This window comes from Strix uralensis, chromosome 1 (assembly GCF_047716275.1).
Source record: "Strix uralensis isolate ZFMK-TIS-50842 chromosome 1, bStrUra1, whole genome shotgun sequence".
NCBI lineage: Eukaryota > Metazoa > Chordata > Aves > Strigiformes > Strigidae > Strix > Strix uralensis.
Window position 1 is genome coordinate 14,541,984 of NC_133972.1, and position 25,193 is coordinate 14,567,176.

General features: G+C 40.0%; 1 protein-coding gene across 2 annotated transcripts in view; it reads right to left on the reverse strand.

The window, feature by feature from the left end:
- TPK1 (thiamin pyrophosphokinase 1) overlaps positions 1 to 25,193 on the reverse strand; it is a 321,339-nt gene that overhangs the window by 146,990 nt on the left and 149,156 nt on the right. For both annotated transcript variants that reach the window (XM_074892034.1, XM_074891961.1), the window contains exon 4: positions 22,894 to 22,966. In XM_074892034.1, coding sequence (XP_074748135.1) covers positions 22,894 to 22,966 — 73 coding nt within the window. The remainder of the gene's footprint in view (positions 1 to 22,893; positions 22,967 to 25,193) is intronic.

Sequence of the window (25,193 nt, forward strand, 5' to 3'; positions counted from 1 at the left end):
ATAGGGCTGCCATCAGCCAAACTTCTTGTTTTGGACTCTCAAAAAAAGCCTCTCTGCAAATACTAAATTGAGGTGAGAAAGAGGGATGAGGGTTTTCTTTCAGTTGCATCACGTAAAGTTCAACTTCAAGCCACCTCTTCTCTTAACTTCTAGCAATCTGTAACTCATCTTGAAATCTGTACAAACTATCTCGAGCCATACCTTCAGCACCTTCCATGATCACCACTGTCCACAACCAGAACTCAACCAAACATCTATACATTGCACGATGCAACACTGAACCAAGCTTCCTCCTTCTGCTGAGCTGGAATAACTAAGAACAAGAATCAAAATATGCCATTTTCTCCAAGTTTTTTGAGCTGACAAAGCACAGTTGCTTTATCTACATATCATTGCAAAGAGGCCACACCAATTCTGGTCACGTTCTGTCATTGCTATTAGGCCAACACTGGTGTAAGGTGCAGAGATTCTAGTCTGGGGGACAGGAGATTTCCACAATCCTTGAAAGACCCTCTTAGACTTGAGGACTAAACAACTACACTTCAAGAGATTAAGCTGTTTCTTTCTGAAGACACAGAAGACTAGAAACAATGTATATAAATAAATAATTTGTGTGGGAATAAGCAGATAACAGAAACATACGCCAAAAGACATTACTGCACAGACTGACCTATGGCTGGCAAAGCAGAGGACATACCTGTGAAAGTGTGAAGGCAGTAAGACAATCTCAAACACTACAGCTGGATTTGCTACTGAGATTTGTGTCATTCCATGTTCTTCCATTTCATTTTTCATGTTATCTCATAAGCTTTGAGTAACTAATGAATTATTGCTCTCAGATACTTATTTTTACATACCATGTTCATCTCAAATGGAGTCCTGCAAGCACTGACAATGCCTGCCAATCACCCTGTTGTGAACAGTCCATCTCTGAGAAGGCTGATATGCTGCCTGCTTCTCTTATCCAATTTTCTTTTCTTTAAAAGCAGTGTACCTAATAGCTATTTAATACTGAACCCCCCTATCACCTTGAAAATCTCAAGTGACTCTAACAGAAGTTAATGATCTGAGAGGATATTCCTGCTGCACCACCCAGCTCTCATTTTTTCCTCTTCCATTCCAAATATTCTGTTATTTGATTTCCCATGTTTCAACTCACTAACCACTTTCCTAGATTTCTAGCTCAGAAGCAGAAATAAAAAACGCATAAAATGCAAATTGTGAGGAAAGTAGCAACCCACTGCTCCCAACAGTGGCTTTTCCCTATTCACTACTGACCCACTCCTGTTCTTCATAGCTTAGTTTCTCTGCCCAAACCTTTTGATCAAAAAGCTGCTTCAGACAGGACTTACTGTGCCAGTACCTCAGCCCTCCAGCCAAGCCGTGGCAAAGGCCAGCCCCTTTGCAGGACCACATGCCAAAGCAAGACAAAACATCACCACAGTGAAAGCCCTACTCTGCCCCAGCTTGCAGGTGAACGTGGTCCCTCCACGTACTTTTCCGAGTTCCCCACTTTGGCCCCTCCTGGCCTGACAAGCAGCCAGCGTAACTAGGGTTCTCACTGCCAGCTTGCTCCGTCACCAACCGCAGGAGAGCCATTCATCCTCCCAGCCAGCTCTGAAACAAGCCCAGGTTTTTAACTCTTGGAAGATGTCTCCAACCTCTGGCTTGACATTATCAGGAGAAACAACTGGATGGAGCAGACTGAGCCAGATGCTGATTAGTGCAGTATTGAACCTGCACAACACACTACAAGGAGGGGGAAATGGAAGAACACATGCAGACACATATACCCTACCTAACCCCTGATGATCGCCTTCACTCAGTTTTTCCTAGTGACTATGAAAGAAGATGAATGCATGAACCAACTCTCAAGAAGTACTGAATGATGCAAGCCCACAACCTGCGGAAACAAAACACGGAAGGCAAGAGCCCTCGACCAGTTTCTGAAAATCTACGACAAGGCGTCTTGTGTTGGAGGGAAAACAGAGCCTTCACCTAAATGGGGAGCAGAGCCCCACTCTGGAATTGCTCTTTTCAAAACAGAGTGGGGGGATGGAGGGAGAGGCAGGGAAGAAAATGACCTAAACATATGGGGCTCACAGGCACTGTGGCATCACAAATTATAAAAACATCATGCATTTGACTTCTAGATTAAGTGCGGGGATGTACAATGAAATCAATAAAGCAAAAGGGACAAAGAAAACAGTATTCAGAAATACATGGGCATGGATTAATGAGTTAATAAATCGGCCTAGCAATGTTGGACAAAGGTTCCTTGCAAGGCATCCCTGATAAACCAAAATTGCTAGTGATAATCTCTATTATCCCATTTCCTGTAACTGTGCCTTATCCCTAAACTAACATCATCCCTTCCTCTGTTATTGATTTATCTTAGGCCATCCTTCTTCTGTACAGAGATGCAAAACAGCGCTGACAGGATTAAAGCAAGCACCTGCGTTTAAGTAAGCTGTTAGTAAAACTCTAGGGAGGCAGGGGGGCGGGGAGAATACACACTGTCTATTTGATTGTACCATAACAGTAGCTTTTCTTGCTTAGTAGTATGGTTACAGAGATGGCTTTTTCAGCTGACAAATGAATCACAGCAGACTTTATTACTTCTCATACTACAGAATGATAAAGACGACTAGTGGAATAATTACATTATGCTATAATTACACATAGTAACCAATTGTCAAGAGCACGGCAATGCTCTGGAAGTACTTTGAGTTCTAAACATTCTGTGTATTTCTCAGGCAGTTGTAAAGGGCTTTCCTGTATTGATGATTCCCAGCCTACGACCTATAAGGACACGACAAGTGAAACCCAAGTGCCCCAGCAGTGCTCCATGACAGTTCTGTGCAGAATTGTTGCAGACACCTTTGCGTCACGCTCTCAGGCTCGGGAGCACCGCAGGTCATGCTGCAGATCCACTCGGGTCAATCGGGATAAAGACATCCCAGGGAACACCTAATCAAGTTGGCCTCAAAGTTGGAAACAAAGCCCCTGCTGGCAGGGGAGGCTGGGAAGAAGAGAAAGGAGAAGAGACAAGGAACATTACTAGTGACTTGGAGGGAATTTAGCCAGAAGCACTAAACTTGACAGCCTGCAGTACAACCAGAAACCAGAGACGTCAGACAGACAGTTGGTTCTGGAACCAGCATGGCAAGGAAACTTTATATTTGATTACGCAGAAATTAAAAAAAAAAAAAAAAAAAATTCTTTCATTGTCTCTCTTACCCTCCCTACGACTCTAACCATGTCCTGTCTTAGTTGAGGACAATGCATTCCCTCTTTTTGCACTGTATTTCTACAGTACTGGCAAAAGGGTAACATAAATAATAAATAGCAATAAAATATCAAGCACAACTACAGGCTTGTAATCCACTTCCTAACCACAAACTGGATACTTGATGTGGAAGCTGCTTGATATAAAAGGACACAAGAGAGAGCAGATAAAAATCTGTATCTGTCTACAGCAAAGATGCATCTCTACCTCACCTAATTTCGAGTACAGTCCTCTCAGGATACTCATACACACTAATCAGATTAACGTATCTGTAGACTGTCCTGTATGATGGATTGTCTGAATTTCCTACCCAAAATTTGCATGAAACATGGTGGCTGGTTTGTCTGGAGGTCAAACAGGAGATTTGATCTGAAAATTTTGTTTGCACTTTTTGTAGTTCAAAGACACAAAGGTTTGGAGTTCTACTGAAAAGCACACATTCACTGTAGCAGTTGCTCACCTGGATTAGTAAATTTAAAAATATTTACTACTGCAAAATCCAGTGTTATACCTTACAATGCACATACCGACAGTTAGAAAAATGCAGGTCAATTAATTTTAAAAAAATGAATACACTTTAACATTGTTAGTTTACTGAGTAGTTAAAAAAACCCACAGTGCCTAAGATCTATGAATCAGATATATGTTGATGTAAAAATTTAAGATATACACTTTTGCTCTATTAATTCCAGCTTTTGCTGTATTCTTTACAAATCACCAAGAGGTCTATCAGACTTGAGGGAAAAAATCCTGGAATAGTATTTGTGGCAATAATCAACTTCATTTTCCAATACTGAAAAAGGAATGTCGGTATCAACATCCAAATTAGGCGCATTCTCATCCTACAGTATTTAACAAGATTTAATCTGTCAATTGTCAAATTATCCAATAAAGTCATTAAAATGAAATACACACTCTCTCCACAACAGATGCAAATCACATCAGGTCATATTAAAATGGCTCTTATAAACATGCAGAAGAAAAATAACCCCATGATTGTAAAATCCAGTTTTGCTTCTAGACTATTTATCACTGCAGATAAACAGGTTTAAAAAACAAACAAAAAACCAATCACCTGCACTGGTTATGTTTAATGATTAGAATTACAACTTGAAAAACCATAGTCCTGAATTCTGTTCTTTAGCGTCAAGCTGCGTTCACCAAATCACAGAAGCATCTAAAACGATGATCCAAAAAAGAAAACAAAAAATTGTCTTCTAAAAGAAAGGCTCTTTCTCAGTAGGTAGTCACGATCAGCTCAACCCAGAAAACAGTGTTGTTGTTATTCTTAAATTATATGACACACGCTACCAGACATCTCTGTCTAAACATGCTTTCAGTCAGATTATTAATTTTATACATATTTTAACTTTCTAGAAAATGGTGAATGCCGCCTCTCATTCAGTCGCTTTCAGATAGAAATTGGAATAAAGCAATTAAATCAAGTCGCTTTCAGATAGAAATTGGAATAAAATTAAATGCACACAACCACCATTTCACATTTTTAAAAGCAATGAAAGATTTTCATTAAAATCTAGGACAGGTAGGATTGTCCTGGCTCATCAAATTCAATCCCATGCTGCCACAGAAAACGTCATGAAATACTTCTCGTAAACTTTCTAGCATCCATTTAAAAAAACCTCAGGCATCTTCTTCCCAACTACAATCTCCTCGAAGGCTCATTCCTCCAATGGATAACGGCACACTTTTAATTTGCAGCTTGATGTTATTTGAACAGATCTTAAATCAATATTATTTTTTACCTTTTCCAACCCTAGTGTTTAGCCCCTTTATATATTTATTTTACTTTAATTTCATTAGGGTAAATAAGACAAGCTCTTTTAGCCTTTTCTCATGAAACAGACTGTTGAGCCCCTGGCTCATTTTAGCAGGCATGGTTTTGAGCCCGCTTCAGACTCAGGTTCATGTTTTTTGGAGATGGGTTATCGGAGTTGCATATGGTGTTCCAGGGGCAGCATCAAAACCTTCTACAGTGGCACTAAAAGAGATCCTACCACTGGCTGTGAATCCTTCCTTCATCAGGGGATCATCTTGTCTCCGGTGTCATTAAGACTGTATCCAAAGACCAAGTTAAGCGGGAGTGTTGATCTGCATGAGGATAGGGAGGCTCTACAGAGAGACTTGGATAGATTGGATCGATGGGCCAATGTTAATGGGATGAGCTTCAACAAGGCCAAGTGCCAGGGCCTGCACTTGGGCCACAACAACCCCCTGCAACGCTACAGGCTTGGGGAGGTGTGGCTGGAGAGCTGTCTGGACGAAAAGGATCTGGGGGTTCTAATTGACAAACAGCTGAACATGAGCTGGCAGTGTGTCCGGGTGGCCAAGAAAGCCAACAGCATCCTGGCTTGTATTAGAAATAGTGTGACCAGCAGAAGTAGGGAGGTGATAGTCCCCCTGTACTCTGCACTGGTGAGGCCACACCTGGAGTGTTGTGTCCAGTTTTGGGCACCTCAATACGAGAGAGATCTCGAGGTGCTGGAGCGAGTGCAGAGGAGGGCAACGAAGCTAGTGAAGGGCCTGGAGAACAAATCCTATGAGGAGCGATTGAAGGAGCTGCGACCGTTTAGCTTGAGGAAGAGAAGGCTGAGGGGAGACCTCATCACTCTCTACAGCTACCTGAAAGGACATTGTAGAGAGGTTGGTGCTGGTCTCTTCTCACAGGTGATTAGTGACAGAACAAGAGGGAATGGCTTTAAACTCCAACAGGGGAGGTTCAGACTGGACATTAGGAAAAAATGTTTCACAGAAAGAGTGGTCAGACAGTGGAATAGGCTGCCCAGGGAGGTGGTGGAGTCACCATCCCTGGATGAGTTTAAGGGTCGTTTGGATGAGATGTTGGGGGATATGTTGTAGGGGAGAACTTTCTAGAGTAGGGCTGATGGTTGGACTTGATGATCCCAAGGGTCTTTTCCAACCTGAATGATTCTGTGATTCTCCTGCACATGTGATTCTGAGCCCGAGCTGTGGTATTTGGAAATGAGTCTCCCAACCATGCTTTTATATCCAAACTAGGATGCTAACAGGAGGGTTTAGGAGGCTTGTCATCCAGTGTGTAGCTGTCACCTTCTGATAACAACAGTGATTTTCACCCCATGTATTCCTTCCCATTAGCCAGGGTTCTTTTCCCCAACTTCTACTCTGTTCTCCTTCCCAAAAACATAAGCAGGTATTGTTCTGCCATGGAGTGTAGTGAGTTGCTGATCATCAATAACTATGTTATCCTCATGGCTCAGTTTGATCACTTCACCCTTCTGCATTTTCTAGGTAACTGAAGTATCCATTACTACACATGGAGCTCACAGAAGGGAGCTCTAACTCATGTGCACATTTTGACAAAACAGTATTTTTGCTGATCAGACCTCTTTCCTTGCCCTGCCCTCCTCCTCTTGCACACTTCACACTTACTCTTAATTTTCTTTCTGAGTTCACATGGTTATACTTGAAGTCTTTCTTGTCTATCCTTTCACTTTTTTTTACAAACCAGTTCCAGGCAGAAGTTTAAGATAAAAGGGGTGGAAATCTGCCTTCTCTTCATTTAGTGCATGAGCTCCTATACAGATGGCCTTCTGTTCTCAATTTCTTGAGGCCTTCCCCTCTTGAAATAAAATTATGTAAGATTTATAAAAAACAACCCCAAAACTGAAGTAGAGCACACACCTCACAGACTTTCTGTTCATCTCCACAGTTCACAAGTCAACTTGTGATCATTCTACCCAAAGTTATTTTTGGCCCCCAAATCTACCAGATGTTTTACTGTCTACCAGAACTACACTGAAAATACCACAACTTCTTATTTTTTCAGAGACTGTACACTGAAAAATTACCTGCCATCCACCAGTCACGTATAACTGGATTTTACCATTTAAATAGCACTTTTTCCCCCTCATGCCCAAAAATGTGAACCCAAATCAGCTGGTTTTGTTCACAGTTTCATCATAAACATACAAAGTTATTTCACATTAACTTTTATTTTTTATTCTTACTATTCCTGATCAGTGCATGGCTTGTAATATTTCTATTCCATCCTCGCCTGCTGCTTTGCCACATTTCCGGTAAAGCTGTAAAAATCTATTTGCATACCAATAACAATTGTTTTAGTTCTTCTGTTTCCCTGCTGAGGTTCTTGTACATTAGTCAACAAAGCATTTCAGTTACTCCTCGCTGACCTTATCCAATTTTCTAGTTGGGTTACGTATGTTGTCCAACTACCACTCCAGTCCACATTAAATCGTACTTCCCTCTGTTTCACGCTCTAACCCTCAGTTGTGTCTTTATCCTCTACTAAATAAAGCAATCTTATATGCTACGGAGACATAAATAAGCTCATCTAGCCACATTTTGCATTTAAAAGTGAACTGATTTACTGGACGCACATGGCTGAACTCAGTAGCTAGAGATAATATTGATCATTTCTCATCACCAAGCCCTTCCGCACTTTATGAATAGTACTTCTCATCATCTCATGCCTCATTTTTATTCATACATTGAAAGAGAAAATAAACCATTCTACTTTTTTCAAACCTAAGCACTGAACTGAAGTCAAATGACTACAATAAAATAATAATAATTAAAAAAATCTCTGACTCTAAAGTAGACCCTTATCAAAAGCTTCTTTAGCTTACTCTAGCTCCAAATGCTCAGCTAGTAATGAGGCCAGTTCTGTCTGTTCACCTTAAACGTTCAGCCGTTCATATTTTAAAAATCTTATTTAGTTTGAATGATTTCAAACTAAACTGAGGAATTTAACAAAGTGTCCCAGTCTTCATTTTAATTAGGTCTACTTTTAGAAAATAAATGTATGAATTTAGTGAAATACAAATCCTGAATTTGTGTCTTTCAAAACAGGTCTTTGTTTCTAAATTTGTGCTTGTAATACAAAAGGCAGCTGCTAAATCCTTATTATCCACTGAAAGGTATGTAGAGGACACTATATGTTTCTAAAATGGATACTCACAGCAGTGCCTGACAAGCAAACTTCAGAAACTATATCTACCAACTGGAAGAAACCTCCTGTCTGATCACACTTGCTGCTTGCAGTCCTAGATAACTACATCCTAAACACCCTTCCACTGAATCATCAAAGACCAAAGATGAGCTCCCTGCCCTCTGGCACATAATCTGGGGTTAAAATGACTGTTATTGTGTAGTCTCATCAATAATATCACTTTAAAGGACAAGCAGCCATTCAGAAAAAATATCCGTGTACTGTTCCATGACCACACAACTCATATCACATGAATACATTTAATCAACGTACTTTTGAAGATGCAATTTCAAAGCCTGGCTCTCCTGTCATGTTTTAATTTGTGCATTTGGGTCCAACTCTAATGCTCTTTTCTTTTTTCACAACTTGGACAAAATTCCCAGCAAGAAAGGCTGAGGCACAGTCATTTTAAACTAGTGAATTGTTTGGAAGTAGAGGGGAAAAAAGATATAAGAAAGTGGTGTGGCCTGCTGTGGGAAGAAATAAATGATCTATTGACAGATAACAGGATAGGAAGGTATTGTCCCTTTTATTACCTTCTGTGCAACTTCTTTGGAAGTGAATTTAACTAAAGGAGAGACAGTGTAAACACCAGTTAGATGATTTAGGGACAGTTCATCTTTACAGAATTTTCTGATATTTATCAAACCATATCAGATTTACCCTAACCCTTCAAAGCATCTCGAGTTTACCACAAAGAGTATATCACATAAGCGATAAATAGTGCTCTCTAAGGAACCTTAAACATTTTATACTATTTCCTTCCCAAATCTAACCACTCATTGTACATTGGCCTCTCTCTCCTGCTCTGCTACTCTCCTTCTGCCGCAGGGAATTCTGAGCTATTCCACAGCATCTATAAGCTGTCAACCCATACCTACATTTTTCATGTTATATAGAACCAAGTTCAAGAAGAAATGTCAAATGCAATTATTCTCTTTCCCATATCACTTCATTTCTCTACCTATGCATCTATTTCCAGTTCAGGTCTGTGAGGCATTTAGGGATAGCATTTACACAAAAAACATTACAAAGAGATGTCCAGTATTCTGTACAGGAGGGCACAATCACAGGAGAATCACCAACTTTCACTCTCAACACCTTGCAATCTCTGTTTCCTCTGATGAGATGCCCCTGTTCAATATGCTGAAAGCCTCACCATTGTCATCATCGGTTGCGTCACTTTATTAACTCTAATAATAATTAATCTGCAATCAGCAGATCTGCCATTGCCTTGGATGGGGAGAGCACTTCCCAGCAGGACAGAGGCCGGCCGTGCCTCCCGCGGCACGCATTATCCTTTCTTTGGGAGCCTGATGCCAACGACTACAATCAACACTTCATCACAGCCTCCAGTCAATTGGAACAAACCAGTTATTTTTGATGAAAAAGTGTTCAGAAAGACTTTTCAGTGAAGCAAGAAGCTTGTCTTACATTTAAGGCACAGATTTGGTTCATAATTTAAGGCACTGAACCTCCCGAGGTTCACAGCTAGGAGGGTGCTCTTCTACAGAAGGGGAGCAAAGCAGAAAGAAACGGAGTCTGGCCACAGTCAGCTATTTGCATTGCTGAAGGCACATTCATTCAGACCACAGGAAAATCCACAGAAATGGTAAAATTGGAGGGGAGGGCTGGACTGTTTCTAACCCTTCCCGGACTGTGGGAATGGCTCTGTGGCAGCTGCTCGCAACCCATCGGCCCAGGGCTGCAAACTGCAATCCGGGCAGTACGCTGATGGTGGCACAAGGACTGAAGCATGTAGAGCAGTTTAAACTCAGTAATTAAAGGCAGGATATGTGCTTGAATCCATAACTGACTGGGGTGAGGAGGAGTTGGCTTGTCCAAACAATCAACAAACTACAAAAACTGTTTGAAAACTTCTTGACTCCCCTGTCCAAGATCAAGCCAAACATTTTAACTACAACCACTGAAGCATATGTGAGTTGATTCCATTGTTGTTGACAAAAGAAATCCCTTGCAAATCCCTGTCCCTCAGACCAAACTACACCTGCTCAAGGTCTGGTGGGTGCAGAGCTCTTTTGGAACAGTAATGGAGCTTTTAACATGAAAAATCACTTCAAGGAGTTTCAGATCCCCTCCATCCTCCCTCCTGTTTTATCCCATCAGTGGGAGAATAAAATGGGAGTTTGAACTGTGATATTCCCAGTTTCCTCTCAGCACGTGCCCAACTTTCAGTCTGGGATGAGCTCAAGATACTGAGAACATAACCTTAACAAAGAAAAAATTTTTCTGAATCACTCTAGACACCTTCCCCCATATTCAGCTGTGTAAGCAACTGTCAATGCCAGACCAGACATGCACCTCTGCAGGTAAGTTAGGGATTGATGAGTACATTTATTTGCTCCAAAAAACTGTGATAAACAGGATACAGAGCACATTCTGATGCCTGAACATTCTCCACCACTATCCCTGTTAAAACTTCCACTAGGAAATGTATCTTAAAAGTCCCAAGAAATACACCCATGTTTGATCTGAACACAGAACGGACACAGTCCCCCACTGTGAGCACTATTATCCTGTCAGATTGCCTAGGCAAAGGCTGACATTTTACCTCTCAGAAGTATTTTTGAGGTAGGATCCGAATAAGTCGCCAGTGGATGCAGGGAAAGGGGACAGGACCACAAAGACCATTACAAGGCATTATTCCTTCCCTCTGCCCAAGCAAATTGCTTAGTACAAACCCAGGGCTAGAAGTACAGAAGTCCCAGCCAGGACAGTAATATCCGGAACAATTGTTAGTCTGTTGCAAACCCTGAGGTGGCTCTACAGCCAAGTCTTCAATTTTGAGTTCTTCCTACAAATAACATTTCAATAGTGATTAAAATACGAAGTATCTAAACCACTAAAGTATAGCAGCTATATTTTATTATATGTTGAAACAGTAGATGGTGAACAAAACAAATGGAAGACTTTATCTGCATACTGGTATGTCAAAAGAGTCTGGCTTTTAAATGCCAGAAAAAAATGGAGCTGGGTCACAATAAGCAATTATATCCCATGTTTAATCCCTACTCTGTTCCCTAAAGGTGTTCTCCTGCTGCTGAGCTTAAAAGCAGGAAGGTCTTTTCAGCTCTCAAAAGAAGGCTCCTCTTGAAGGCTACATTTTTATCAATTAAATGAAGTCTGGTAATGTTAGCTAGCAATTTATGTTAAATTACCAACTCCTTACTTGAAGGGTTATTATCAATTAAGTGCAAAGTAAATACTTACTAAATTAGTTGTTTCAACTGGATTAACAGTTGCTTAGACTCATTATATATTACAGAAGCAACTGCTGCAGAATTTGGACAAAATAGTCTTAACACCTGTAAATTTACTGTAAATACATTCCAATTTTCATTGCAGTCATTTAAGTTTTAAGCTCCTTGTATGATTTTCTGTTCTTCACCTGATGAAACTCCCACCAAAGCTTGGTCAAGGATGGAATAAAAATAGGTCCTCCTATGCTAACTTCAAACAAAACCATTTGAAAACAATTAAAAAAAAACCCCAACCAAATCAACCACCCTGCATTCATTCCTAATAAACTGAAAAATCTTACTTTTAGATTAGAAAAATATGTTTTTCATGCATTAGTGCTTATCTTATCACACTCACTTCTTCACGGCTGCAAAAAATGACAGCAGAATTAATTTGCTGATGTGTCAGGGAAATTTTTCTATTTCTATACAGTTCTCTTTCCTACCCTCTGCTGATGTTACCTTTATTTTTCGCTGGTAAAATTCTTACGTTTTTCTAACTTTTTACAGTCTGTGCCTTTTTCTCAGTTTCCATTCCTCATTTTCTCCTCCCCTGACATTTCATTTTTCTCTCTTAACTCACTTAATCACATAGGGGACTGTTTCCATTTCTAATTATACCTCCAAATCTATTTGACTTAAGGAATTTTTATTATTTTTTAATCAAAGACCATCACAGCTTCTTCAAATGAAGGAATCCAACAGTACACTGAACACAGACTAACTCACACTGGTCCTGAGACACTCTGGATTTCAGCCGAGCTTCCTGCACAGTTTATCAAACCTTCATCCAACCCCTCTTTGCTGGGCTCCACTGAGCACTCAAGGAAAACAGCAGGATTGAAACAGAAAAACAGAGCTTCAAATGCTTACTGATGACAGTGAAAACAGCAAGAGCCCAAAAGAATATTACAGTCAGAAAATACAGAACAGAAGAATAAAAAGTGATGGTACCAAGAAAGGTAAATATGAGAAATATTCCAATTTGCAGAGCTTTCCCCACCCAGCTGTAGTTAAAGCTGCCAGAACCCCAGTACTTTCATTCCTCTCCATCCCACCCAGTAATGGTATTTCTCTGCCACTAATGGTCTTCTTTCCAAAATTACATCTTAAGTTAAAGTTCCTCCTGGTATATGTGAATGCAACTTTTATCATTTTGCACTATTTCTAAGAGCAGCTATAAAAACCAAACCTTGTATTTTGCACATTTTTAACCAGATCAAATTTCAGTAAGGAAAAACAATCGTCTGTGCTCCAGAAGCTGCACTTGAATTTTCCACCACTTGGACTCCACCTCTGTCTTGGTTCATATCAAAACTCCAAACAGCCTTACACTTCCATGACGAAGTTAATTAATACACTCAAGTTCAAATTTGGCAGCTTTAGTTCATCCTTTGTTTCACTGAAAAGCTACAAAAGCATTTAACTTTTCTACCTGAACAACACACATAATTTTCTCATTCTTTTCCATTTGGAGGCCTGTAGAGCACTCATCCATCTGCATGAACACAAACAGACCAAGTCAACCTTCTTTCATCTGGATTGTCATCCTTGAGGTTTTGTAATTGTATTGCTCTAAGTGAAGTGTAAACACTGTGAGGGCGACATGATGGTAAATAAAGATGTGGTAGCCCTGAATCGTGTATCCCAATTTATGGTGCCTTTTTAAGTTGGTAATTGTGTCAAAGATGAAGAAGCAAAGTTTATGGTGTCCTTGGTGAATCTGCCTCTGGAGTCTGGAGGTTAGGGAGAATGATCCTGAGTAGTGCACATGCTCCTTTTAAAGCAAGGGAACGCACTCACCAAAATGCTTGCTACAGGTCCCTGAAAGCATGTCAGAAGCATTCCTCCTCCTCCTCTCCAGCCCACCAGCAAACCTTCTTACTTTGAAATGAGCAACAGACTGCATCTTTTCAGTCTGCTTCTGAAAGGAGAGCTGGCTGCTCTTTGACAAGATGCACAGCAGAATCATTTGCAGAGGCTGCCAAGCTTCTTAAAATACTTTAAAATTGCAGTATCAGGATTTTGAGGATCTTTTTCTTGGTTCATGATAAGGTTTGTGTTCCTGTTGTCGGCCAGAGTTGTACTTTGGCTAGTTAACGGGCTCCCCCACAACAGAATCAAGCTTACAAATCCCACAGAGCATTTAGGCTGAACTTGAGTTTGCAGCAACATTTGATGAGCTGCGAGGTTGTAGGTTCTGCAGCTTCGTTGGAAACTGTTCTAATTAGTAGTCCATAGGCACGGGCACTGAGCCTTGTGCTCCAGTAACAATTCTCTCTTAAATTCTCTAAAAAGAGAAGATGGATGTAAAAATCCCACTTACATCTAAAAAGACCCATCATCTGAGTCTTCAACCACTAGTACCATATTAAAGCTGTCTCTTTTGTGTGAAGAGGCTTAATCACAAAATAACTCTGTTCAATTTCCTTCTGCAGATTAAGCTGTCATTGTTTAAAACACCTTTTTTGTTCCTTGCACTGGAAATGAAGTTAATTCAACACATTTCTATTTTTTAAACTTTTCTGTTATTTTCTCCATCACAGGCTGACAGACCAGAGTAATGATTTCTTTCAGAGATTAACACCAGATTAAATTTTTTAAAACTCTTGGAAGTAACTCAAACGTCTATTACAATATAGATTCTACCCTTTCACCTCCTCAGGCCATAACCAGTGAAAGGGAGAAATAAATCTCATACTGCAACATAATATTAAACTGAAATTGGATGCAAGACTAAAATACCACCAGCATCATTTTTGTTATATGGTGCACTGTTTTCTTGCATATTCTACTGTCAGGCAGTTGAGCTTCAGCTAAGGCACTTGTGAGGGGAAAGAAAACAACTCGTAACCCGCAAACTGTCATTTTGAACCTAAGCAAAAGAAAGACAAACCACCTCTAATAAAAGTTTGATCTCTTAATTTCTATATACTGTCTCCCAAAGCTACATAACAAGCAGCAAAATACTGCGAAGGAAAACAGAGTAGCACTTTTTTTAAGGAATGAGAACTTGGTCAAATTGCATTCTCTATCCTAACTAGATAAATTAGGGCCTGACTCAGGTCCTAATAAATGTACACAGTGACTCTCAATGACCTCAAAACTTGCTGAGTCTTAATGATATTATATTGGTCTTACAACACAAGTAGGACTTAACTGTTTCTTCAGGTTCGAAAGGAGTGATGTGTAACTCCAGGAGGTAACACAAAGAACACACATTACTTAAAAATATGCAGGGCTGTATAACTGAATTTATTTTTTTTTCCACAAATCTCATCTGCATTTAAACAGATATATTGTTTTCTGGAAACTGCTACTGTGATATTAAGAACTGGACAGAGATTTTTCTTGGTTTTGTTTTTCACCAGCACATAAGAACAGCACCACGCAAGCCCAGAGTCCTGAAATCCTTTGCTTTACAGAAGACTCTTTTCAGCAGAACTTCCTAGACATTATACATATACTAACTCAGCAGGACACAAAACATCTGTACAGGCTGTACATAATTTTAGCCCAGAAGTTTGATGGCATATGCAATATTCCATTAGTTTAGCTGTGCACACACGTACCCCTCTATGTACCTACAGGAATCCTAGGCACAATCATACTAATACAACCAGAACGGGAGTGAAAAGGCGGTTAAAGTATGTTCATCCATTCTTTATCACAACATAAAAATTCAGGAGAATTAAACGTGACTATCAAAAGTCAAGTTCAAAACCAAAATAACATCCAAAAGACAGATTTTTCTCCACTGTAAACACTTAAACTGAGGAAGATATTGCCAAGGTTTTTTTGTGGATACTTGCAGTCTCATCTACACAGTTTGAAAAGAAGTATGTAGACTAATTTTTGGAAAAATTAAATAAATCTATGGAAGTAATTAAACGCAAAGATACCACCTCAGACTTAGGAAATCTTTAAACCATATATTAGTGGGAGATAAAAAAGTGTATCAAAGAAGCATCACTGTGCATATATACGCTTTTAAAGGTATCCTGTACCCAGCTGAGACCAGACACTGGCAGACCTCTGGTCTGACCTAGCGTGACTGTCTGTCACGTCACCCTTACAGAAGTGCCACCAAGCACAGTATCTCTTACAAATTTATGACATTTCTGGAACATTATGATATTACTTCTATCTGGCATGAATAAGAAATCCACATAACCCAAATCACCTACACAACTCACTTGGAAACACGATCTTGATAAGACCTCTGACATACTATTCAAGAATTGAACCATTTTACAAAAGCTCCCGTTGAATAATTACACGACTAAGACATATAGACAGCTTCCAGTCCAAAATCCTAAATCGCATATACAGTCATATGCAGTTGGAACTATTAATAACAGGACCATCCCAGCCCTATAAATCTTTTTAACTTGATGAATCTCCATCTATATTAAGACACTGAGGCTCTTTCAATGAATGTACATCAGTAGAAAAAAATTACAGCTTACAACTTGGTTGTAAGTCCAGGTGGCCCAGGCACTGAACACATCAGAAGCTGAACTGAGGTAGGCACAGCACTTTTCATAGTTGTCAGAGATGTCTTCAGCGGGACACATAAAACAAGGGATTGCCTGAAAGCTTAAGCGGTGATTATCGGTAGGAGTAGCCTGTTCAACAGCAAGACTGAATTGTTTCAGATCCACCCGCACAACTTTTACAGTTCCTTCTGAAACCTTCAAACCTCTCACAAAGGAATCAGGCCCTAAAATGAACTGTGTTTTTCTTAGAAAACTGTTCAGTCTAACAAGAATGCTTTAAGTGAGTCAAACATTAATATTGGAAGTCTCATCCTGTATTAAAAATTAGGTTTAGAAAAAATACTAACATTTAGGGATAAAAGGTAAATTAAAATAGTCATAGAAAAAGGTACATAATTTTTGTACATAATTTTAGCCCAGAAGTTTGATGGCATATGCAATATTCCATTAGTTTAGCTGTGCACACACGTACCATGTATTGTATGTATTTAAATTATAACAATATAACTGAGGGAAATCAATTAACATTATTATTTCCCCAAATTATTAAAAATTTTGGCCTCAGAAAGCGAGCAGGAAATATGACCCTAAACCTTGGACTTTTGCATGCATTTTAGCAGGAAGTGTAGAAGTTAGAGATCTACAAGCACTACTTCACTGCTACCAATACATTTTGTAAATCTAATTATAGGTGCATCGTCATAGAACAAAAAGACAATATCCACACCATACTTATCAAGCATTTCTACAGCCTTGATAACCATTAAACCCTGGAAATGTAATAGAAAAAGGAAAGGGAAAGTGCTACAGCTGCAGAACTGCCTGCAAAAATAAGCAGCTCTATGGGGCTTAAAAAGAAAAGAGAATAGGAGAAACAGTGGACTTGTAAATATGTTCACAGCATTTAATTACAGATCTGAAGCAGAGCCTACTAAGTCTAGAGAAGCCTTTCAAGGCTTGAAGTTTGCTTAGCAGAAAAGCCAAACTGGATTTTTAATAAACAGCATAATCTGGATTTCAAAGGGCACTGGATTCAACCTTCTGCTTCTAGGCATAAGTACAGATTTGGTGTAATTTTAAAGTCTTTGGTCTCAAAACTTCAGAAACTGAGCCTTGTTTGAGGCATAACAATACAAATGGCTGCTTTAACTTCAAAGTAATGTTGAAAAGCTTTCAATAATAGAAACATGCAGCTAAAGCAAGAAACAGATGAAACTGCCATGACAGAAATATTACCACAAGTCCTGGCTGCTTTGTGCAGTGTCACTTCCTATGTACTTCAGACTATACAGAGAAAGACTGCCAGAGCATCTATTATGGGATCCTATGAACATGCGTATTTATCATGAAAGTACAAAACTCTTCTTAGTATCTGTTTTAACAATGACAGGAAATATACAGAATAAAGAATATTGAATTGTTATTATTTGTCCTTTATTTATAGTGCAATATGATTTAAAATGGAAAATTTAAACATGGTATTCCTTTTCCAGTTGTGGTGCAGTTTTATTCTGTTTTAACATTATTTAACTCTTTAAGAAATGAGGGAAATCATCAGTATTTCTTTAATATAAAGAATAAAAGACTATAAGTACCTACTTGACAAGCCAACGAGGTAAAACCAAGACCGCAGAAAATAAAAACTGAACAACCTTATTCTCTCCCAAAACCATAACACGCCTAACCCATCACTTACACATCCCGCTCATAAGTCTATTATACGACTATTTTCCAACACAACTGAAAAAACAGCACTTTTGCCTTTAGATCTCTTCACTAACTATGGCATGCCACACACAACAGAGGTAAAATGGATTTTCTTCATATTTATGAACTTCATTTAATTAAGGTTCCCCAACACAATGGTGATAATCCTCCTTAAGGAAAAATGGAAAGACTTGTCATGTAATTCTTGCTCAGCTAAAAACACCAGAGGAACTGGCTTAAAGATATCCATCCCAGTAAAACCCTTTGGCTTTGGGAACCTGTATGTCATGTTTCCTGTAGTGGCATGTATCTGCTCTTGCTTTCATCACTTAAATGAGGTAGAAAACCTTCCGAGTCTAGCAGCAACATCCTGGTACAAAGGTGGTGTGACGGAGGAGTCAGGCTTGTCCTTGTTTTGTGATGATGATACAACTGCTTATAGACAACACTTTACAGAACCATAATTAGTTTCACACACAGTTTAATACTCCCCCTTCTTACTCAGCACTACACTAGGTTGTCGTTTGACACAAACACTTGTAAATTACTATGTTTTATAACTCCATAATTAACGTCCATAACCTGTACTGTGGATAGCTGTGGCATGCTATCTTCAGATAGATAAAAGAAGTCATGATGTATTAATTTCTGTCAATATGGGTAGCTTTCTGAAAATTAAAAAAAAAAGAGGTCACTGGCACTCCATTGTAAATGTAATATTTAACAGAACTATAAAGCATGTTTATAAAAAACACAGAGAAACACCTTCAGCTTCACAAACACAAAGAAAAAAAAAATCACTTTAATTCCTGGTATAAATTAAAACATTGAAATTGAAATACTGAAGGAACCTCCAGGTCCTCCAACACCACTTGCCCTTCACCTGGCAGATGACTCTACATCAACTGAATCAAACTTAAGCGATAGGAAAGTTGGCATGACTTTTCCCTGTACATCATACATCAAGACAGACAGGAGTGCAGAGGGCAAATACCTCTCAGCACTTGCTGCTTGCTTCACTTTCCTTCATATTCACTCCATACATGTGATAGCTCCTTCTTTCTGCTGGCCATAATGAATTACTTGGTACATGTGTACAAAAGAATACACACTCCCACACACCCCCACTTCCCTGCAGGTCACAGTAATGTTACAGACAGACAGCAGAGCTCTTGACTTACCCCAGGCAGGTGCCTTCAGAAAGTGTCACCTTGCCTTTGTGAAACATTTTGGTGTTGGGACCATTTCTGTTTAACATCTTTATTGATGATCTTGATAAGGACAGAGAGTGTTTCATCAGTAAGTTTGCAGATGATGCCAAGTTAAGCGGGAGTGTCGATCTGCATGAGGATAGGGAGGCACTGCAGAGAGACTTGGACAGATTGGATCGGTGGCCAACGTCAGCGGGATGAGCTTCAACAAGGCCAAGTGCTAGGGCCTGCACTTGGGCCACAACAACCCCCTGCATCGCTACAGGCTTGGGGAGGTGTGGATGGAGCTGTCTGGAAGAGAAGGATCTGGGGGTTCTAATTGACAAACAGCTGAACATGAGCTGGCAGTGTGTCCGGGTGGCCAAGAAAGCCAACGGCATCCTGGCTTGTATTAGAAATAGTGTGACCAGCAGAAGTAGGGAGGTGATAGTCCCCCTGTACTCTGCACTGGTGAGGCCACACCTGGAGTGTTGTGTCCAGTTTTGGGCACCTCAATACGAGAGAGATCTCGAGGTGCTGGAGCGAGTGCAGAGGAGGGCAACGAAGCTGGTGAAGGGCCTGGAGAACAGATCCCGTGAGGAGCGATTGAAGGAGCTGGGACTGTTTAGCTTGAGGAGGAGAAGGCTGAGGGGAGACCTCATCACTCTCTACAGCTACCTGAAAGGACATTGTAGAGAGGTTGGTGCTGGTCTCTTCTCACAGGTAATTAGTGACAGAAGAAGAGGGAATGGCTTTAAACTGCAACAGGGGAGGTTCAGACTGGACATTAGGAAAAAATGTTTCACAGACAGAGTGTTCAGGCAGTGGAATAGACTGCCCAGGGAGGTGGTGGAGTCACCATCCCTGGATGTGTTTAAGGGTCATTTAGATTTTGGGGGATATGTTGTAGGGGAGAACTTTCTAGAGTAGGGCTGATGGTTGGACTCGATGATCCCAAGGGTCTTTTCCAACCTGAATGATTCTGTGATTTGGGAATAAGTTACATCAGGCATATATGGAAAAAGGCAAGGGGCACCAAGAGATGAAAATCTACAGTACAGTATAAAAAACTCTACACAGAAAGTCTGACTTTGGAAGAAGCTAAAGCTATAGCTACAGTGTAAGTCACTACTATCGCTGGTCTGGCAGGAGCTCAAGACTGGTGGATGTGAAAGGGAAAATTCAGGCAAGACAGTCTACTTCCTGGTGGAACGGGAAAGGTGGCTTGGCAGTAAATGGGAGAAGAAACATTAGGAATGCCAATAGAATATTCTTGTTATTTGGTGCTGAAGACTTAATGTTTATCTAGACACACATTTCAAAGGAAAAATGAATATTCTGTTGTCTGATTGTAACATGCTCAACTTCAGAGAAGCCCAGATAACTCATGACATTCTTGGTACTAACCTGGGCAAATTAAACTGGAGCAATTTCACATGATGAATGTGTATGCTTTCATGTAATTCTGGGTGATAAGAATGGTTCAGGCTTTCCATTTGAGAAAGGGTGACTATTTGGAAGCAGGACTGGGGAAGGGGAAGGCTGTAGGAGCATGCCTATGTCAAAATAATTGATGATGAATATCAAAAGCTAGCTTTATTTTGTACAGGAAAATACTGATCAGTTAGTTAGCAGGTGGGTTTTCTGTGGATTCTCATCCACTTGCTCACTGAAAATGGCAACATCACATCAGTCTAAGCTTTGCTACAACAATTCTTCCGTTTTCCCTTTCATAATCATCAACAACTGATAAAAGAGAATGCTTGAAACTACAGTAATACTATCTAACAATAATGGCTTGTCTGTCTCTGGGTGTAATCTGCATGTGGGTGAGGGAGTGCTTTGGTGAGGGAGGAAGGGCAGCATGGGAAGCAACCCTAACTCACAACGTCACCCTCTACTTCTCTGAAGTCAATGGCGCTACATTGACCTACTCACCTGAAAGTCTCTCACAGCCTGTTTTAAGCAGTCCTAACCTATCAACATATCCAACATTTCCAAATGACAGTGACTTTGGAAATTGCCTGGGCTACAGAGGGTGCTTTACTGGACAAGATACTTTACAAGAAAAGAAGCATACACCTCTCTTCAAATTCTGTGTTTTATTATATTTTTTGCTCGAGACCTCCTTAGATGCTCACTCATATTTACCATTCTAATTTTCTGACTATGGAAGTTTAATTTAAAAATGCAAAATATTATTTTTCCTACCATGTACACCCAGACTTAAAATTCTAAAGTCAAACTACGTTTTCCTCAGTCATGTATGAGGACTCAAGGTAAGGATTCTGTAGGCTAGATTATGCTCTTCATTACACCTTTACAATCCTGATGAAATACGACTTCCTTTACAGCCTATCAGCCCAGCACTTGCATGGGTATATCAGCTCTGTATGAAGCAGAATGTTTCACTGCGCATTCATAGAGAAGATGTGATGCACATCAACAGTCTACTAACGATGGAGCTGACAAAAGGGATGCTACAGCCAGAAAAGTAATCCCTGTGAAAAAGTGTAATACCAGTTTAGCTTATCTTATTCCTTTTCATATCCTATTGTATTCTTCCCCCTCCTACCTCTTCCATCTCCCCTCTCTCCGCTGAACAATCCTGAACCCGCATTCTTTGGCAGGATTTACCTACCTACCAACATGCATTTATATAAGCATTTATATACCAACATCCATGCCAAACAGAGCAGTGCATTTTGAGGTTTCCCCATTTACTCACAGATCATGAATTTCCAGTCCATAGTGAACAGCATTAATCCAAAGCTTTTTATTTTATTTTTATTTCCCAAGCTGTAGCCTAAAGATTCCCAAGAATTCTTCTTGAGCTGTTCTCCCAGGACGGACAGCCATCACGCACTTCTCCCTTCTAACCAATGAGGTAGAACATGGAAAAAACCCCACACAGTGCTCAGAGAGGGACTAAAACCCTGCCTTACACACTCCTCCAGCCCTCCTCTCACAGTTTGAAATCTTTTGTCCCAATCATTTGGTCCCGAGTCCATCACGGAAGATTTTATGCCAATTTCAACCTCACACATTGAATTAGCAGCAGACATATCACAGAACTCTAAGTCCACTAGCTCACACGGATCAAGCACTTACTGCTCTTGCAAGTGCAGCCTGCTGCAAAGCCAAGCTGGCACAGAGGCAAACTCTGAATTTGCAGAAATCTGCTGTCCAAGGCGTGAGGGTAAAGCACTGTGCTCAGCACAAAAGCCTATACAAGCAGGCAGGTGAAGCATTAAATACCAAATAGTCAGCTAAAGGCAGAACTTTGAGCCCAAAGACCTAAGAAATGCAAGTTTACATTTATGCTGCTCACTGGAAATGCGGCGGCTACACTGGGAATAAATTAATGTATGCGGGAATTTGTCCAAAAACCCATTAAGGAGGGCACTCCACTAGTGAAGCAGAAGTAGTTGGGGCGTAATTCAATGCTTCAGTGGGTGATGAAAGAGACAGATGTCTCCATCTGCAGCTTCCTGCTAAAACGGTAAAGTCATATCATGCAAAAATCACACAGAGAAACTCTCTCTAGAAAGTCTGTGGGTGCCAGCCATGTGGGAATCATGGGAAGTTAATCTTTATTGCTTTGTATCTCACCGAGCAAAAGAAGTCACAGATTTTTCAGGAGGTTTTATCCTAGTTTCTAGTTGCTATAACCTCCAGCAAAGTATGACCTATTTCTTGAGCTGGTGCTATGCAACTGCACCCTACCCAGGACTCGGGCAGTACCGCACCTCCCGTGTTTACTTTAAGCATTACTACAGTGCCAGGCAGAGTGCAACATCTGAGCTTGTAAGGTGCTTCACAACTGAAGCCTCAAAGAAACCAGTGGAGCCAGAATCATTTAATGACTAACCGGGGCACTAATGGGTTGGATCCTACAATGCTCTAACACACACAAACTCATCAAAGAGATTTAATTTACCTTGACCTTGTAGTACTCCTTGACTTCAGGCTGAATGGAATCAAAATCACCACTGATGTAATCAGGCAAGAAGCTGAAAGGAAAGCAATGAGCAGTGAAATGAAAAATTAATCCATTTTACTAGATTTAATATTTATTTTCTCAAGAGCACTAAGGGGTACATGCATTAATCTCTCAAGGAAATAGAAGTTAGTTAAAAGCATGTTAAAACAAGAGTTGATATGAGGTGATACAAAACAAGTTAACAGACGAACTGCAAAACTGGTAAATCTAGTGTCCCTTCTTTGCTGAGGGAGCTACACGTCACTTAGATGCTTATGCATCTTCCTGGGTCAGTAAGGCAAGACTTGTATCTGCATGGTTCTAGAAAGACAACTCTCAAATATCTTTCAAATGTACCATTCAGTCAGCAAAGTATGTGAAAAAGCATATCTGAGTGCTGTACATTAAGCCTCAGAGGATATCGTTTGTCAGAAGATGATGATGATGATGATGATGATGTTGTTTCTTGGACAGCTGGTATGCCACAAATGTTCCAAAAATTTGTATTTTAGTTGTTACTGATGTCATCTTGTTTCTGCTCTTCCCCTTGACTATTAAAAATACTCCCTCCAAAGTATGGAAGCCAAATGCTCAGTGAATTTTAAGTCATATCTTGGATGTACAAAATCTGTATGAACTTGATTTCAAATCCTAACCATCTTTTGTACAGTAATATTGCTGCAAAGCACATGGAAATAACGTGATATTTATCTCAACTTGCTTTTTGTCATTTTTTAATTGCAGAATGCTTCAAAATATTTACTGTATTAATTCTTATAAAATTCATAATGAAACTTCAACTGTGCTACAGAAAGAACAGTTTAACAATATTTTCTGGAAAAAAACCCGCAAAAACATAACAAAACATAGAAATACAGCTTTCCATTTTGCACAGTTCCTGGAGTTTTAAGCAGCAGCTAAGGAGACAGGTGAAAGTGCTGTCACTGTTTCAAAAAAGATAAGGCTGAACTGAGTTTTGAAATTAAAGCTCTGATTTCAGTGTTTTCTAACAAATTATATAGCTCCTCTTCTACAAGGTTACTAAACGTTACAAGAGGTATGAGAGTTCATCAGCAAATTAGTTTACAGCTCAAGCTGAGTTACAAGGAACTGGGCAAAGCGCATGGGACATTTTTATTTCACATGATTTTAGAAGAAAGCTGCAGGGTCTACAAACTCCCCACATCAGTAAAACTTTAAAAAATCTCATGTTCTGGTGCCGTTCAAAGATTTCAAAAGCGATGCATGGTCACTGGTCACCATTTTCTTTGAAAACTGAAAGCTGCTTCAGCAGAAGCTTCTAAGTACAATTGTTGTGAGTTAGTTCACGTGCAGCTACGACATTTCAAATTCATTGCTCTCTGCTATTACTAAGGCTATTATAAAAGGATATGTTCTAAAAATAATCTCTCTAAAAGCAATGCTCCCACACTCATGGTGAGGGGAAGGGCAGTCCCTTCTGCATCGGGTTTTATCGGGGACACAGAAATCAACTAGAAGTAATGCAAATGCCTCAGTGCTCTGTTTCTTATGCCCAAGTCAGTATTGTTCACAACCAGCAAAAACTAAACACAAAATTAGATTTGCTCCTTCACTGTGAGACTGACCTTTTCAACATACAAAAAATACGTTTTCAAAATTCAAATTTTAAATTGATGCCTTTTTACCTTTCCACAAGTTTCCCAATGGAAACCTACAGGTATTCTCATTCAATTTGTGATTTTTCTTTCATTTCTTCCTGAATGAAACAAACCCATTAAAAGTAACCTCACTCTAGGCATTACAATGGTGCCCCCAAATGCAAGCTCTGGAGGTGTCCCAGCAGTTTGGGCAGGAAGAACAACAGCCAGTTGTCACAGAAAGCCAACGTGGTATGACACACACATCCACTCTGATGAAAGAGCTGATGTCTTAAGGTTGTTTATCTTACTGAAATGCGGTACATAAATCCAAAAGTGTCTTTGTCATTTTTTTTATCTACAGTAACTACAGACTGCAGTGCTTTTAAATAATCAGCTGTCTCTCCTGAGTGCTTCAAAAGGCAGAACTGAGAGCAGAATTAGCCAAAAAAGTACCTTCTCAGAATCAAATGCTCCTGAACAGCTTTTGCTCTCATCCAAAGTAAAACCATTTCCATGACAAAAGCTAGCTGAAGTTCTGTCTGAATTTTTACAAGCAAAAGAAACAAGAATCTCGATTGCACCTCCCATGTGCTCTGCCAGGGCTCCTGGCTACACTGCCTGAACGTGTCTCCCCTG